At 35.2% G+C, this 17,033-nt stretch overlaps 1 protein-coding gene across 2 annotated transcripts; it reads left to right on the forward strand.

The window, feature by feature from the left end:
- On the forward strand, positions 910–5,462 carry LOC105176456 (protein WVD2-like 2). 2 transcript variants are annotated; one of them, XM_011093641.2, is made up of 8 exons: positions 910–1,137; positions 2,395–2,445; positions 2,741–3,212; positions 3,699–3,787; positions 3,929–4,013; positions 4,101–4,172; positions 4,313–4,423; positions 4,895–5,462. In XM_011093641.2, the coding sequence occupies exons 3-8, from the start codon at positions 2,745–2,747 to the stop codon at positions 5,210–5,212; spliced, it is 1,143 nt and encodes a 380-aa protein (XP_011091943.1). In that variant the 5' UTR covers positions 910–1,137; positions 2,395–2,445; positions 2,741–2,744; the 3' UTR covers positions 5,213–5,462. The 2 variants fall into 2 exon arrangements, with proteins under 2 accessions (XP_011091943.1, XP_011091942.1); XM_011093640.2 differs by lacking the exon at positions 2,395–2,445 and having other exon boundaries at positions 912–1,137.

A 17,033-nucleotide genomic window follows, 5' to 3' on the forward strand; every position in this document is an offset into this window, starting at 1 on the left:
TAATAAATGACTGTATGGGGCCTCTATTTATAGGCATGTTTAGAGTAGGATATAGGGGTTGTTATGGAGAGTCCTACGCCATTTAAAAGCCTTTTACATCAGCTAATTACGAACAAATCATGCACGATTTGGACTTGATTTGACTGATATACATTAGGTTGACTAAGCCTTGCCAAGTCTGCTTGAAAATATGAGAATCCGTTATTTGTGGATTCTGAACTCATTTACCATTAATCTACTAGGAGCCACCTACAGATATTTTAGGATGACATGTCTTGATGTGTTGGCAAGCTATATGACGTGTCCGTTCGACTTTAGAATGATGTGTCTGGCTGGAATGAGCTTGCTTCTTGAACCTGTCAATTTAATAAAATAGAAGGTAAATCTATGAGCTTTACTTCTCTATTGATACGCCACTTAAACTGATTTGTCTTACTTGTGGGGCCAATTAAAAAAATTTATAGGGCATCACATATATTATATATTTTTATATATTTCATATATATCACTACAAATTGATCTTTTTTTTTTTGTTTTTGGATTGTACGTACAAATATTTGAATTATTGGTTCACACCTTCCAAAAATTTTAAATTTAACATGACATTATTAATCAACCAAAAGTATTTTTTAAAAATAATCTAAAAGTTACTTTTTCAAACCACTTATTTTTGAAAAATATTTTCCAAAATAATCTAAACATTTCTTTTGTTTTCAAATAAAATAATTATTAGTATGATATTTTTCTTCCACATATAAGAAATTGAAATTCGTTCAAAAAAGAAAAAGAAAATATTCGTACAAAATAAAAAGTAAACAGAGACAAACTAACAAGGCAAGAAATAAACAACAGCCCGACATAAACGGTTTAGAGATTCGAGACTAACCAGGGGGCTAAAAAAAGCAAATGGGAAAATAAGAAGAAAAAAAGAAAAGAAAAGAAATAGAGGAGAATTGCTGTAAGAAAAAACATAGAAGAACACAAAAAACATCCGTTGGTTAGAGAGAGAGAGAGAGAGAGAGAGAGTTGGGTTCACGTTTGTTTTTGTAGGTGGTGGCGGTGAAGGTTGTGTTTGTTCTTTTGGAGATCTTGTCGCTCAGATCGGAAGCAGAGAGAAGGGGGAAAGAAAGCCCATATGTGAGGATTATTCTTTTTCTTTTCCTTGCTTTTGAATTGGCCCTTTTTTATTTCTTGACTGTTTCGGCATTTGTCCTGTATTCTTCGCTTCGATCTCATGTTGTTTTGTAGTAAATTGTGTGTTTCTTGCTTGCTGTTGCTGCTGTCCTTCCTATTTCTGCCCAATTCCTCCGGCTGCAAAAAACTGTGTGTGTGGGTGTTCCTATTTTCTTTTTCTTGATAATCTTGTTTTTTGAAGGTGGGCTTGAGAAATTAGGGGCTCTGTGGCTTTTTTCTTGTTGATGTGTGCAGTTATCTTGTTTATTTTCTTGGTGGGTTTTTCTTTCCTTTCTGGTTTTGGTTTATTTGATGATTTTACATGAGAGTTGATTTGAAAATAGGAATCTTTGGCTGATGGGTAAGAGGAATTTGCTGCATTCCTCATTTACTTGGTGGGTTTAGAAAATCAGGCCTTTTTCTTGGGTTTCATGTTAGTTTTAGCTTTTAAATGCTTATTTGTGCTGCTATGGTTGGATGCTGAGGTTCAGTTTCTGTTATCTGCTGCCTCTGAGAAAGTCTTGTGATAATGGAAATGGTGGTTCTACTTCCGTTTGAAGCTTTTCGAGGGTTTGTTATTATTTACTTGAAAATTAGCCAAGTTCCTCTTGAAGGATTTCACTTGGGTTTTTTTTTTTGGTTTTTTTACTCACGCACACACCCGCTCACATAGACGCTCTCAATGGATTTTGAACCCAACATCTTCACTATAAAATGTTGAGCCCCAAACCACTGGGGTGTCCCCTATGGGATCCGGGTTTTCATTATGGCGTTTTGGGCTTTTGTGGAAAGGGTATATTGTTTCTTTAATTATAGGCTTTTGCTGATGCAGTTTAAGTTAATTGAATAGGTCTATGCTTTGAGTTCCAAGGGTTTCGAACAGTTCGTTGAGCCACATTTATTTTGTGCAAATTGAGTGCATCCTTAGATTCCTTATGTTCATGTTAAAAAGAAATTTTGTTCAATTAAACGTCATGCAGGAGTAGTAGAGGGAGAGAACTACACCCTTGAATGCCATCGTGAATTTTCTGCTTTTCTTTGGATCTAGTGATTGTGAAATAGATTATACCCTCAGTGTAGGGGCTTTTCTATTGATTTCTAAGACTGAAGATGCTTTCATTATATAATAGAGCCACATTTGTATGGATGTGTACAGTTCCAACAATATGAGCCTTCAATTGCATCCATGAATAAGTCCATTTCTTTTTCCTCTCTTTTCAGGTTAACCAAGTGGCTTTGGTGCACTAATATTATTTTATAATTCAGGATATGGTTAGCTACCTCTTTCAATGTTATGAAATGTTCGGCAACTAATGTCATTATTGCTTACTCTGAGAGAGCCCGTAATTGATTTTTTTTCTCTTTAAGTAAATCTTGACATAAGACATTTAATATTTACCTGAAGAAAGAATATTCATATAAAATTTTGGTTTCCTGGCATAAATTTTCTGTGATGCCATCATAATTTCATTTTTGGTGCCAAACAACTCTTACTTATCTCATATGTGCAACATTTGAAGCATCGTACTGGATAACTTCTTGATCCATTTTCTATATTTGCAAGCAGGCAAATGGGGAGGGATGTTACAGGTTTACGTATTGATAAGAAGACCAATATGGTCAATGATAAATCGAATGGTACCCTTCATAGTGCAGTTCATGCCGCTCCCAAGGCCTTACCAGAAAAATCTGAAAGAAAGGACTATCAGCCAGAGGATCATAACACAAAAGGCAGACTTCCTAATGAATTCAATGAGCAGCAAGATGTGCTAGGGGTGAAAAGCACCAACCATGAGCCTGCGGAAAAAATCATTAAGGCTGAAGCTCAGAAGTCAACTGATAAAAAGTTAAGCTCACCTGCAAAGCCAGCATCAGGGTCTGCTGCAAATTCTTTTGAGCCTCTGACACCCGGTCTAGAAGCTGACAAACAAACTTCTTCTGCAACCTATGCTAATGGCACTGAAAACAACAATTTTGGAGTACAAGTCCTGCCTAAGTCTAATGATTCGCATTCCCCAAAGTCATCTAAAAAATCTCAGGTAAGTCTGTTTCGCTAAATATCCTTTTTGGTTTATTTCTGTTCCCTGAACTTCTACCACTGGCTATCTGACTCATCCCGTCATGGAGCAAGTTTACAGTACATCCAGTGGCTTTGGATTCCCTATTGGATATATAGAACCCTAGTCATTTTGATATCACCTAGAACTGTCTAGTAAGTGTTGATGGGTGGCTAACCCAGCAAATAGCTTTTTGTTGATATAGTATGCTGATAATTCTTTACTCGGTGATGAAGTAACAATCCTTATTCTTGTCCAATGGCAATATCCATGCTTTATTCATCAATCTAAATTATGTAGATTTAGTTCAAACAATAGTAGCTGTGTAAGATTCTGACACATGTTACACATGCTGTCTAACTGATGAAAATGTTATCCCAGGTTATTGTTAGATTATGTAGTTATTGTTAAATGTAAGAGTAACGTAGATAATTTGGATTTTTGCTGATGATGGCTGTTTTCTTCCAGTCAAACTCAAATTTCATGTCAAGGAAGCTGCCGCAGCCTAATGACAAAAATTATTACGATGAAGAAGATAATTGGTCCTTGGCATCCTCGTATCCTATATCTAAGTTCTTGTTCTTTTTCCCTCTTGTGGGATTCTTTATATTACGATCTTCTTCTCTCTGCTACTTTCAATGATGCATTATTTGTTTTTGCTATGCTCCTGCAATTTGGATTTTCTTTAGCATTTCTAGTACCGCAACTTCTGTGCGGACCAGAATTACAGTTCCAGTAGCTCCAAGATTCAGCTGCGTGGACCGTTTAGAGAGACGTAAGGAGGTACTTTCTCATGCTGATTAAAGTTATGTTACTGTCTTTTGTCATCTCCTTTCCTTTCTTACTCCCCTCTTCTCCCTTCTTTCTTAGTTTTACTCTAAGTTGGAAGAAAAACACAAAGCCTTGGAGAAAGAGAAACTTGAATATGAAGCTAGAACCAAGGTATGCCTTTCCTCGATTTCTGAAATTTTGGTTCTCTTCATGGTTGCTAGAATTGCCAATGAGGTCTCTCCTCCGCCATCCCAATATTTTTGAGAATATTGGAAAATTTAATCACTGTTCTCCTCTCCATCGAAATGTAGGAAGACGAACAAGCAGCTATAAAGCAGCTGAGGAAGACCATGGTGTACAAAGCAAATCCAGTTCCTAGTTTTTATCGTGAAGGACCTCCACCAAAAGTAGAGCTTAAAAAGGTAATAAAGAATATGCTTTGTCTATATAGATTTGGATAAAGTGGTATGTTTTGTATGTCTATGATTGACTCAGAAATGCTCATGTCAATGAGCATCTGAAAGCTGTTTTGGTGAGCTTTTAAGCTCTTTAAAATATGTTATAAGATGTTACAAAGTGGTTGGTATATGTTTTAGAAAAAGAATTTAATAAGACGTTTAACGGCTTATAAGCTCTTCTAAGAAGAGCTTTTTTTGGGAAATCCTAACAAACTCTTTCAAACTAATCGCTGAATTGCCATTACTAAGATCTTATCTTATTATATCCGAACACTTTAAAAACTTATTTTTAAAATGTGATTTGACATCTTATAAAGATGTAAAAGCATTTATAATATTAATGAGCTTATAATTTCTTTAAATAACTTTAGACGAACACCCTTTTAAACCTATTTATAATGGAAAACTTATTTGACTAGATTTGTTCATATGTAGTTGCCAGTCACCCGTGCCAAATCACCAAATCTAACGAGGAGAAAGAGCTGCGGTGATGCAGTGAAATCATCTCCTGATGACAAGGGACTTTGTGGACGAGCAACTCGTCACAGTGTGGGTATTTACAGAGAAGGCAAAGCCTCTCCTGTTCAGAAGAAATCGTCTCCGCTTACTCCGAAGAGTAAGGATCATGCTGGTCTGCGAAAGTCGAACGGATCCAACAAAGTCAAGAAGAACAGTCCACAACAATTTAAAGAGACGACCGGGAGCTCTCATGTCAAAGAGGAGGCCAACGTGGATGTCTCCGTTGAGTCTTGAAGAAGTTCATCTTTGTAGTTTTAGTTTTTCCTTTAGAACGGGAAGCTCTCGAGTTTTCCATATGATTGATCAAAATGTTTCGGCAAGGCGAGACTATCTTGCACAAAGTGACTTGCCAAAGGTGGTGTCTGAATTCTGAGTTGTATATTGTGTCATTTATACTGTCATGTATTGCACACAAGGGCTGTCCTGAACACATTTTGCTTGAAAATATTACCCTAAACAACTGGTCATTTGGCTCTACTTTGTATCTTGTGACTTTAAGGTACGAGGATGTCCTTGGTAGTTGGTACTCATGTTGTCCTACTTAGGGATAGAACTTGCCCCCCACTATCAGGACTGAGGAGGTAAACATAGAAAGGTACTTAGCTACATTGGCTGGGCTGAACGAAGAATCAAGCTATGTGAAAGTTTGAATCATGGATTAAGGTTCGGGTAAATTGAATTTGCACCATGTGAAGTCAGGTTTAACTATATAAATACTATATAATTTTTATAAAATTAATTAGGTTTAATTATACACATACTTTATGGTTTTATGTTTTCGCTTTTTTCGAAACAAGATAAAGTACACTCAATGTTTGTTTTTATATTTTTACACCTTATCTGTATATTTTTTTATTTTTCAACTTTCTATATATAATTTATATACACACTTATATTATATAATGTAAAAGAGACATGATTTGACAATAAACAGTGATTTTTGTCTCCAAAAAATAAAACATTAAACATACAATATTTATATATATACATATTTATATACAAAAGATATATAAAAAAAGATATGATTTGACAATGAACAGTGATTTTTGTCTCCCAAATCCCAACATCAAACCTACACCACTTATTTTAAAATATTTTAAATTACCTCAAAATACAAATCCAAACATATCATCTATTTTCAACATAGACTTACTTATCTCTATTTTTCTCTTTCTATCTCCAAAATATAAAACAAAACACTCAAACTATAAATTCAAACACTACGTATGTGTGTTTTACGTGATACTTATTACTTCGACAAAATTTATAAGGATAATTAAGCAAAACTATAAAATATTTCATAAATTAATAAAAAATATTTTGAATTTAATAAGTACTTTAAAGATCTTATTCATTAAGTTTAATGAATTTAAACTTTTAAATACTATTTTCATTATCTTCTCAAAAATATTGTCACATTTCTTATTAATCTGATGTATTTACTTTATCAACTTTACTTGAAATTTTGAACCAATCAAAATTAAGTGACTTAATTAATGTTTATTCTCGATTTCGTGCACCGACATCTGCATAAAAAGTCAACATCTATCTTATTTATTGTATTAATTTTTAAAAGATAGTTATAAAAATTATAAATATGTTATAAACTTTGACTTTTTTAAAAGTATAATTAGTAATAATTATTTGTTTAAGTATTAATATAATAATTTATTATTATTATTATTTTCTAGAAATGTCTTCATGACTTTTGTTGATTCTATTTTTCAATCATGAGCTAAACCCAAGTGGAAATTATCTTACAAATACATTGAAATTGCAATTATTTTTTCTTTAAGTTCAACAATTCTTGAGAAAATGTGCAAGACTCTGTTTTACTGTAATTTCAAGTGGTCAATTTAGTTCTGCTTTAAACACAATTTTAATTTTATAATAATGTTATTATATTGTAGTTCTCGCTATGATTTAATATAACTATATCTCATTTTAGTTCTCATAGATTTTTTTAATAATTAAAATATTCAAATTAAATTGAAAAACGAAACAGAAATCAATTCAAAGTAAAAAAGAGTCCAAGCAAAATTTTGGAAAGGATATAATTTTTGAATGCAAATCTATAAGCCATATAACCTCGTTCTTAGGACAACGTGTACTAGGTCTCGTCAAGTCTGCTACAAATTAAGAAATTCATTACTCGTGGCTTTCCAGTTTGTTTGCAGTCGATTTACTCATAGCTACCTAGACAAATTTTAGGACGACGTGTCTTGATGTGTTGGTAAGCTAAGACGGGGAGACGGTTGACAGTAAGATCATACTCGTATGGACTTGGAGCTTAAATGTTTACGCCATATTTCACATAGTCTCTAGTGCCATGGATTGTTGCTAGATGGCCACCCATGGAAATAATTAATTAAATTAGATTTAATTAATTGTGTTGGTCACACACATGCCCAAATTTAGCTGATGGCGAACCTAAAGAGTCACTCCCTACCACTATAATGGGATGGCATTAATTTGGAATTAATTCTAAAAGAGTCGAATTAATTTAATTGAATTAAATTATCTTTGGAGAGAATAAATGATTGGATGAAGGACTTGAAATTTAATTATTTGGATTAATGGTAATTTCAAGTTAGCTATTAAAATTAATTGGATTAGTTTTATTGGGCTTTGGTCGATTTATAAATTGGATTTATAGATTGAATGAGAGATAATAAAAGACTAGGATCCTTTAATTGTATTAAAGTTTAATTTTAATGTTGGGCTTATAAATTAAACTAGGTTTGATTCAAAGTCCATAAGACGTGGGTTTGATCTATTTTTAACTAGTCAAGCTCGGTCTATTAAATACTAGCCCAAGGCCTTAGTTGGACCTTGGCTAAGTCTAGGAGGACAATTTTGGAGGGTTCTTTGGCTGATTTTAGAGGTTTTTTTCATGACCTAGGGTGTTGCTAGGATTAGGTTGATGTTTCGGAGCCTAACTAGGTTAGGACTCCCTGTATATATATGACTAGGTCATATATATACTTAAATCTAACCTTAGCTACGCACATAACACAAGCCTCTGAAAACTCCCAAATTTCATGCCTCTCTCTTCTTTCATGCTGTCCGTGGTTTAGGTTCTTTCTCTTGGTCTTTAAAGATCAAAGAAAAACGAAAGAGAGATCAAAACATGTTATTCCATAGTGATTGTTTTTTTTTATCTCCATCTCTTCTGTGGAGATTTTGCTAGCACAAAATCTTCACATCCTTTATTGGTGGTATGTCATTCTTGGGAGGGTCTCAAGATCGAGATCTCGACATGAACGAACCTGGAAATGAAAATGAAAAGAAGACAATGCTTGTAGCCGAACAAAAAAGAAGATAAGGGTAAAAATCTCTTTTAGCTTTTCCGCACCTCTTCTTTTGTCTTTCTTGTTTTTTTTTCTATGGCCTATGTGTTTATTTTTAAACCAAATGTCTGAAAAAAGATCTATGGTACACCCCTTATCGGGATTTATTCGCTTATATTTATCGAAAATTCAATTTTCTCACTTCCCCCGCGCTTTTCGGGTCGATCAGCTCCCTTCAAGTGGTATTAGATCCCGATTCGGTGTATAGGTCTAGAATGTGATGTGTGTTGCATGTTTAGTCGTGACACATTTAGATTGAAATGAAGCTACACTATTATTGTAAATGAAGTGAATACGCTTTTGTTTCGTTGTTTCATGAGTCGTGGGGGACGACATTTTGTGCTATGATGATGTTGATGGGTCGGGTCTTACGCAAAGTAATGTGATTCGCTTGGAGTCCTCGAAATTATGTAAAGTGACAAGGCAAAATATCATGAAAATCTCACAGGACGAGAATGGTATTGGATTGCTCCCACGACGTTATTTTCCATGTGAATAGTAAGAATTTCGCTTGTGCACCCTAAGCTAACTAGGAGAAGGTTTCCAGAAACACTGTCTGAGTGTGATAGACTTTCATAGAAATAGATGGAGCTTTAATGTTTGAAGTCCAAATTCTTAACTTGAATGCAATATTATGATAATCTACTCAAACTTTTTCTGTTAATTATAAATGTCTAAGAATACACTAACTTTCATACTTGAGGCAAATAAATTCGATGGAACCAACTACACAAGTTAGCTTAAATATCTGAGGATAGTCCTCAATTTCGAGAATCAGGCTTATGTTCTGGATAAGTCTATCTCGGACTTTGCTGAAGGGTCCCTTCCCAGAGAATGTTTGACGTTTGAAAAATTTACACAGTGGCATGATAACTAGAAAGTACGTAGTATTGTATTGGGCTTGATGACTAACGAGATCCAGGAACAGTATGAGTGGTAGACAATGTATGGTCGATAATGTTCCGCGTGAAAGACCTTTATGCGGTACTGGACCGGCATATTAAATATGCCGTGACAAAGGAATTTTTTGGCATCATAATGGTTGAAGGATTGTCTGTACGAGAGCATGGAGAGATGATGCTATCCCTAGTGTAGAAGCTCAAAGACCTCCAAGCTGATTTCCAGAGGGAACAAATGTTTATGTGATTCTACAATCTCTACCTCCCTCATTTAATCAATTTATTAGCAATTATAACATCAATGGGCTTGAGAAAAGTCTTCAGGAGACGTAAGTCGTCTATGCAATTTTAGTGGGTTAGTTAACAAGGTAGCTGACTGACTGAACTGACTTATGAAAATCATCATACGGAAGCTTTGAGGGCTTGGTTGGTATGATTGGGATTTTCGATTTCATTAAATACTAGTCCTCGAACTTGAGTAATCACGTGCATACGAAAACTGTATCTTGTCTATGGCGAGCGATGGTTGTATCGTGAGACATGGTCATCATAAGTTTTATCCAGTGCAATCAAAGTTTTTAGTGAGGATAGTGGATTCCAAGATAAAGTTTGTCCTCTATCAGTATTGTGACATCAGTGTCTCCTATACGCTTTGAGACCCATTTATACCCTCAAAATTTATGGTCACAATGTTTGAATAAATGGGATAGATTTCTTTGTTCATTCAGTATGGTAAACGAGAACTTGAGTTATAAGTATAAATACCTAGTCTAGGATGGAACACCCAGTTCCATGCCCTAGATTAAGACCGAAAGACGGTTGATGGAAAGACTGTACTCGTATGAGACTTGGAGCCTCAATGTTCACACAACTATTAATCTAGTTTCTAGTGCCACGGAGTGTTACTAAGCGGCCACCCATGTTAATGGGCTATTTCTAGTTATCAGTTAATAAAAAATAATTAATTAAATTAAATTAATTTAATTATGTTGATCACACACGCCCAAGTTTAAGCGCGTGAACATAAAGAGTCGCACACAAATCACTATGGAATTGGTGAAATTAATTTGGACACGATGCCCAAGTCTAGCCACGAAATTTTGCTCGTTTCTCTCTAAAAAATATTCTCCTTTTGTTCTATATTGAATTTGATTCAAGTTAGAAAACAAAACAATCAAAAAGTACTAAACAATAGTGTTTTGTTTAGAGTTGTTTTTCCTCCTTGTTCTTTGTTCTATCTAGCAAAGGAAAAAAAAAAACTATATCTATTCTATAGTGTGGTATGGACAAATTAGAGGGGTCTAATTTAGATCCTAAAGTGAACAGAAGAGGAATGAAAAGGGAAACAACGCACGTTGCTGCTCATCTATAGAAACAAAGAAGTAAAGTTTCATGTTACATTTTTGTGCCTTTTATTTCGTATTCTAGCCACATGTCTAGCATGCTTATATATGTTATTATGCTTTTGACAAACACCTAACGCATGAAAAATTTCAAAGGGAACACCCCTTTGAATTGTTTTAATATTTTTTTATTTTATGCTTCCGCCATATTCCCAGGGCATACCAATTTCTTTCAAAAAACACATAATAATAAAAACTGAAGCGTAAAATAACGAATCCAAGGAGTGTACCCTTGGAGTTCCCAGGCGTTTGATGTATAAACAAATAAAATAAGCATAAACGAGGCCGAGGTGAAAATACATAGACCTAAAAATAAGAGAGGTAAAAATATGTTACCTTAATTTTCTAATGTCCGGTTGAAATATTGTTTACTTGAGGTTCCAACGTAGGAACCTTCTAATTTCTCCACCCCACACTGCAATCAGAATCTCAATATTCTCTTTGCTGGAAGAGAACAAGAGAGAAGTTACTCCAAGAGCAAGAGAGAGGGGGCGACCGAGAGGTACTTGAGGAAGGAGGATTTTTTTTTTGTGTGTTGTGTAATTATTTTTATAATTATTTCACAAATAATTATATATATACATATATAAGTATCTTCTATTAATAAATAAGAATGCGTTTAGATACATTCTTTTATCTATAAGGTATATTTATCTTTATTCCAAAATAAAGAGATCCCTAACATGACTGAAATTGCATTTTCCAAAATTGCAATTTACTAGTCATTTATTTCCTTCCATAGAATTTTCATGGGCTAAAAAATGGGGCTTGGCATTTGTGTCTGACTCTTTAGGTTCACCCTCATCTAGACTTGGACATTGTATCCAACACAAATAATTAATTAAATTAAATTAAATTAATTATTTCCAATTAACTATTAATCGAAAACACCTGTTACTATTGGTGGCCGTCTAGCAACGGTTTATGGCACTAGAGACTAGGTGAATGTTGGCTTGAACATTTAGGCTCTCAAGTTCCATACAGGTACGGTCCTTCCGTAGACCATCTCTGGTCTTAGTTTAGGGCATGAAATTGGGCGTCAGTTCTCATCCTGGACCAGGCAACTATGCTGAATACTTTAGATGCGTTTACTCTATTGATCGATAAAGGAAACTATTTTCTATTCGACCAATCGCTATGGCCATAGACTTAGAGAGTCTAAACCATCTCAGAGCGCATAGGAGATATATCCACCATATATTGATAGGGGATGGATTCTATCTTGAAATCCACCATCCTCACTACATACTCCAACTACACCGGACAAGGCTTATAATGACCACATCAAAGATATAGTCATCTCTCGTCAGATCTACAATATAGCCATCATATACATGCGACTGTTATAATTCCTCAAGTCCAATGATTAATCCTGTATTGGAGCTGGGAATTCAAGTCTTACCGACCAAGCCTCCAAGGCTTCCATATGATGATTTTCGCGAGTCTGTTCAATTGGTTAACAACCTTGTCAACTAATCCACTAAAATTGTATATACATCCCATATCTGTCGCTAATGAAACACAACATTTGTACAATGAATGCAATACTTAGTGCAAGTCTCTTTAGGACTCTCGTGTCTAGTCTCGAGATTCTCAACTTGGAACGTTTCAAACCAACCATCAAAAGTTGGTTTCATAGATGCCATCTAATGCACAACGCAACTACATGGGTTATTCAATTGGTCTGTGGGCATTTGTTGTGATGTTAAAACATCGTTCAACATAAATAGTAACCACAACAAATACATGGTGCCACAGATGAATGCTTACTACATTCATCAAGATAATATCGCATTCATAAATAAAGATTGCTAAATGGTTCCCAAAACTGCCAATCCAATTGTCTTTTTGGTCACGTATTCTAACATTTTTTCTTACCTCTTCCACTTGCGCGTTCCCAATCCGTACCACGCGTTCTTTCAAGTGGTATCATAGCACAGTTTGATGTAGGGGTTGATGCTTATATGATATTAGCATGTTAACATATTTTTATGGCTTTTGAAGCATGTTTTTTTATCGCTTTTCGTTTGGTAATTATATGATTGAAAATAGCCCGTTTGATTTTTGCAATTAATTGGATGATTCAGGCATATGAAAATTTAGAATTTTTTGTTTTTATGCTTGTTTTTTCTGTTTCATAACAAACACACAAAAAATAAACTTCGCTGCATTGTTGTTGCAGGCGCACAATGTGCACGTGGCCCGGGGCGCGCGCAGGCAAAGGGGCCTGCGTTGAGCCAGGCCAACACGCGTAGGCAGACAAGCTGCATGTAGGAAGCGCGTGCGCGTGCTCTACAAAGCAGCTGCGCACGTATTCTTGCAGGGGGCCAACACGCGTGTGTAGGTAGGGACAAAAACACACGCTGTAGGCTGACGTCCGGCGGCTAAGCCATTTTTCGTCATTTATCAAAAATTTGACTTTTTGAAATTTTCTTCATTGATAATTATGCTATTTTAATTTTTGGGATAAAATTAGATTTTTTCTAAAATTAAAATTGCATGGTTACTTGGATTCATTATGTGCATTGGATGCACATATTTTTTGATCATCCTTTTGATTGCAAATTTCGAGCTTGTATTTTTCTCGTGTAACTAATTTTATGATATTGTATATCATGAATTATAATATTACATGGGATGTATATTATGTGATGTATGGATAGATGATCACATAGCCCATGAACTCTTGTATGTTTATATTTATGGTTGGGCTTGTATGCCCTTGTAACATTTTCTTCTCTCTCCCTCTCGTTTTTGCCTTGAAATAATAAGACTTGCTATCTTTCTCATTATGTACTCTCCTAATTTCTGATCGGGGTTTCTTTTCAGTTGTAATGAGGGTAGTGTAGGACTTTTTCGGTGAGATTTTTTATTTTATGGCAAGCTCATGGAGAAGAAGGCCCACGGAGAAGGAGGCCCACGTAGAAGGAGACCCACGAAGAAGTTACAAGGCCCATCGATATGTTGATGGGTAAATTACTTTTGTGATAGCATAAGGCCACCTTAGACTGACTATAGACTCACTGCAGGCTTAGTAAGTCGCATAAGTTGGGCTCGTGATCATCCCACAGGGGTATGCTGAACTATGTTGCATGCGGTGATTGCTTTAAGCATTTAATATTTATGCATGCAATATAATTATGTGTGAGGTCTCGGTCAAACACTCAAACATGACTCTCACTTGGTTGGGCCAAGTTAAATATTAGGACTAAAATAGACGTGGATCAAGATTGTCTTGATTTGCCAAGCCTTCCATCCACAACAATATGGTGAGGAAGCTACCATTACCCTATTGTGGTCTCACGAGTCGTTTCACACTCGGAATAGAGCAAAGGTGCACTATTTTTGTGAACAAAGAGCATGTTCACTTTTCCTATCTGATGAGTTGGGGGGAGGGGGCAACGGCTGAAGTGTGATTTGTTTGGTGGGTCGGGCCTAATACTAAGTAATATAATTCGCTTGGTGTCCTCGGGATCATTTGAAGAGATGAGGTAAAATATCTTGAGAATCTCATAGAATGAGAATAGCATCGATTGCCTCCCACAAGACTTTTTCTATGTAAATTATAAAAGCAGGGCATGAAAAACTGTTCTTGTGGATCCCAAGCCCACTAGAAAAGGATTTTCTAAAACCCCGCTTGAGAGTGGCGGGTATTCATATAAATAGTGGGAGAGTCCAAGACTAAAGACTATGTCTTGAACTAATCAATAATATTACTATTGTCTGTTGATTTTTGTTTAATTCCATTATCTAGAAAATGTCTAAGAACCCTTTATCTATGATAATGGAGACTAATAAATCCAATGGCACGAACTACAACGACTGGCTGCAAAATCTAAAGATTGTCCTAGATTTCGAAAATCAGGTTGGTGGGTTGATTGACTAGGTGTCAAACCAACTGAACTGATTCGAGGGGATCGTCGTATGGAAACCTTCGAGGTTTGGACGGTATGAATCGAATCCCCGGCTTCGGTAGTACAGGAGTAGTCTTCAGACTTGAGTAATCACGACAGATACAGATATGATCATCATAAGCTTTGTTCAGCGCAGTCGGAGTATGTAGCGAGGACGATGAGTTCCACGAAAAGGATCCGTCCCCTGTCTGTATGTGACAGAGGTATCTCCTATACACTTGGAGATGTGTTCATGCTCTATGAACCTGTGACCACAATCGTTGATTGAATAGGAAAAGGAGGTTCCTACGTCGAGAAACTTGGTGTAACGCGATCTCAAGTATTAAGAAAAACCACCTAGTCGAGGATGGGAATCGACACTTAATTCCATGCCCTAGACTAAGATCGAGAGACGGTAGATGGAAGGACCCTACCTGTATGGACCTGAGAGCCTAAATGTTCATACGAAAATTGCCTAGTTTCTAGTGCCATGGACCGTTCTTGATGACCCCCCATAGCGGCGTGATTTCTTAATTAAGGGTTAATCAATAATATTCATTAAATTAATTAATAATAGTGTTAGACACACCTAGTGTAGTTGAAAGGTGAATCTAAAGAGTCACACACAAATCAACGGAAAGGAACAAGTAATTAATTTGGAATTAATTTCACAAGTAGTTACATTACTTATGAAAGAGAGATTCATTGGATTGAAAAGACCCAAGAACAAATTAATGGCTTAATTTATATTGTGCTTGTCCTTATTATTTAATTATTTCAATCTTATTAATTAATAAAGTCAATTTGGGCTTATACCTTTAATTAAATTAAATACAAATTGGGCTCAATTAAATGAATTTTATTAAAATTAGATTTAAATAAAAATTCATTGGACTTGTATTCTTTTGATAAAAATCGGTCAAGCCCCATTTTTTAGCCCATGAAAAATTCTATGGAATGAAATAAATGACTAGTAAATTGCAATTTTGAAAAGTGCAATTTTAGTCATTGTTGGGGTCTCTTTGTTTGGAATGAGAGAAATATACTTTGTAGATAAAAGAATGTAACTACACACATTCTTATTTATCAATTCAAGATATATATATATATATATAATCATTTGGGTAATAATTATAACAATTATTATACAACAAAAAAATAAATAAATCCCCTCCTTCCTCACCTACCTCTCGGACGCTCCCCTTTCTCTCTTGCTTTTGGAGCAATTTTCTCTCTTGCTCTCTTCTAGCAAAGCGAATATTGGGATTCCGATTCTAGTGTGGTATGGACAAATTAGAGGGTTACTGCGTTGGAGCCTCAAGTGAATAACGTTTCAACTAGATGTTAGAAAACGAAGGTATCGTATTTCTACCTGCCTTATTTTTTTGGTCTATGTATTTTCACCTTAGCCCCGTTTATGCTTATTTTATTTCTTTATACATTGAATGTCCTAAAACTCCAAGAGTAAACCCCTTGGATTCGTTATTTTTATGCTTTAATTTTTATTATTATGCGTTTTTGCTTACCGCTTCCGCTAGCGGATTCCCGGGCCGTACCACACGTTCTTTCAAATAGTTCCAAAAAACCATCAATTCAATTAGTTTTTTGGTCATTTACTCTGAGACACATTTTCCCTAAGAATCTATTGCCACAATGACTCAATTTGTGGGATATGTTTTCCCGTGATAATTCAGAAGTCTCGAGTTGTTGAGTACAGATGCTTAGTCCAAGATAGAACTGACGCCCAATTCCATGACTGAGGCCGGGAGAAAATTGATGGAAGGACCTTATTATTATGAATTCGATTGCTTGAATGTTCATCTTAAATCACCTAGTTTCTAGTGCCATGGACCGTTATTAGACGGACACCCAATGGTAATAGGTTATTTATGGTTATGAAATAATAAAAGATAATTAATTTAATTTAATTTAATTAATTGTGTTGAGAACACGCCAAGTCCAGTTGGGAGATGGTTGATGGAAGAACCTTTCTCGTATGAATTCCATTGCCTGAATGTTCATCTTGAATCACTTAGTGCCACCTATTGGTAATGGGTTGATTCTGGTTATGCGATTTTAAAAATAATTAATTAAATTAAATTAATTGTGTTGGCCACACTAAGTCTAGTTTAGGGTGAACCTAAAGAGTCACACACTTACAACTAGAATATGATGAAATTAATACTAGAAGAGTCAAATTAATTTAATTAGAGTAAATTAATTCTTGGGCTGAGTAAATAATTAGATCATTTATCTAGATCAATCCATTGATGACTGACTTGAAATTTAATTAATTTAAAATTTATTAAAATTTTAAGTTAGTCCTTAAAATTAATTGTATTAATTTATTTGGACTTTATCCAATTTATAAATTGGATTTATACTATTTACCTCATCCTCGCCGTCACTTGACGAGGGCCGAAGTTAGAGACAACAGGTTTTTCCTCTCACTCGATGAGCTTACCAAATCCATCAATAGCTCATCCACTACTCGCTAATCTATACCTCCC

The sequence above is a fragment of the Sesamum indicum genome, linkage group LG10 (genome assembly GCF_000512975.1).
Source record: "Sesamum indicum cultivar Zhongzhi No. 13 linkage group LG10, S_indicum_v1.0, whole genome shotgun sequence".
Lineage (NCBI taxonomy): Eukaryota > Viridiplantae > Streptophyta > Magnoliopsida > Lamiales > Pedaliaceae > Sesamum > Sesamum indicum.

Bases quoted from the DNA above. Each gene is read 5' to 3' on its own strand.
- LOC105176456 (XM_011093640.2), top strand. The intron at 3,788-3,928 runs GTATCCTATATC...TAGCATTTCTAG, and splicing joins AATTGGTCCTTGGCATCCTC to TACCGCAACTTCTGTGCGGA. The intron at 4,424-4,894 runs GTAATAAAGAAT...GTTCATATGTAG, and splicing joins CAAAAGTAGAGCTTAAAAAG to TTGCCAGTCACCCGTGCCAA.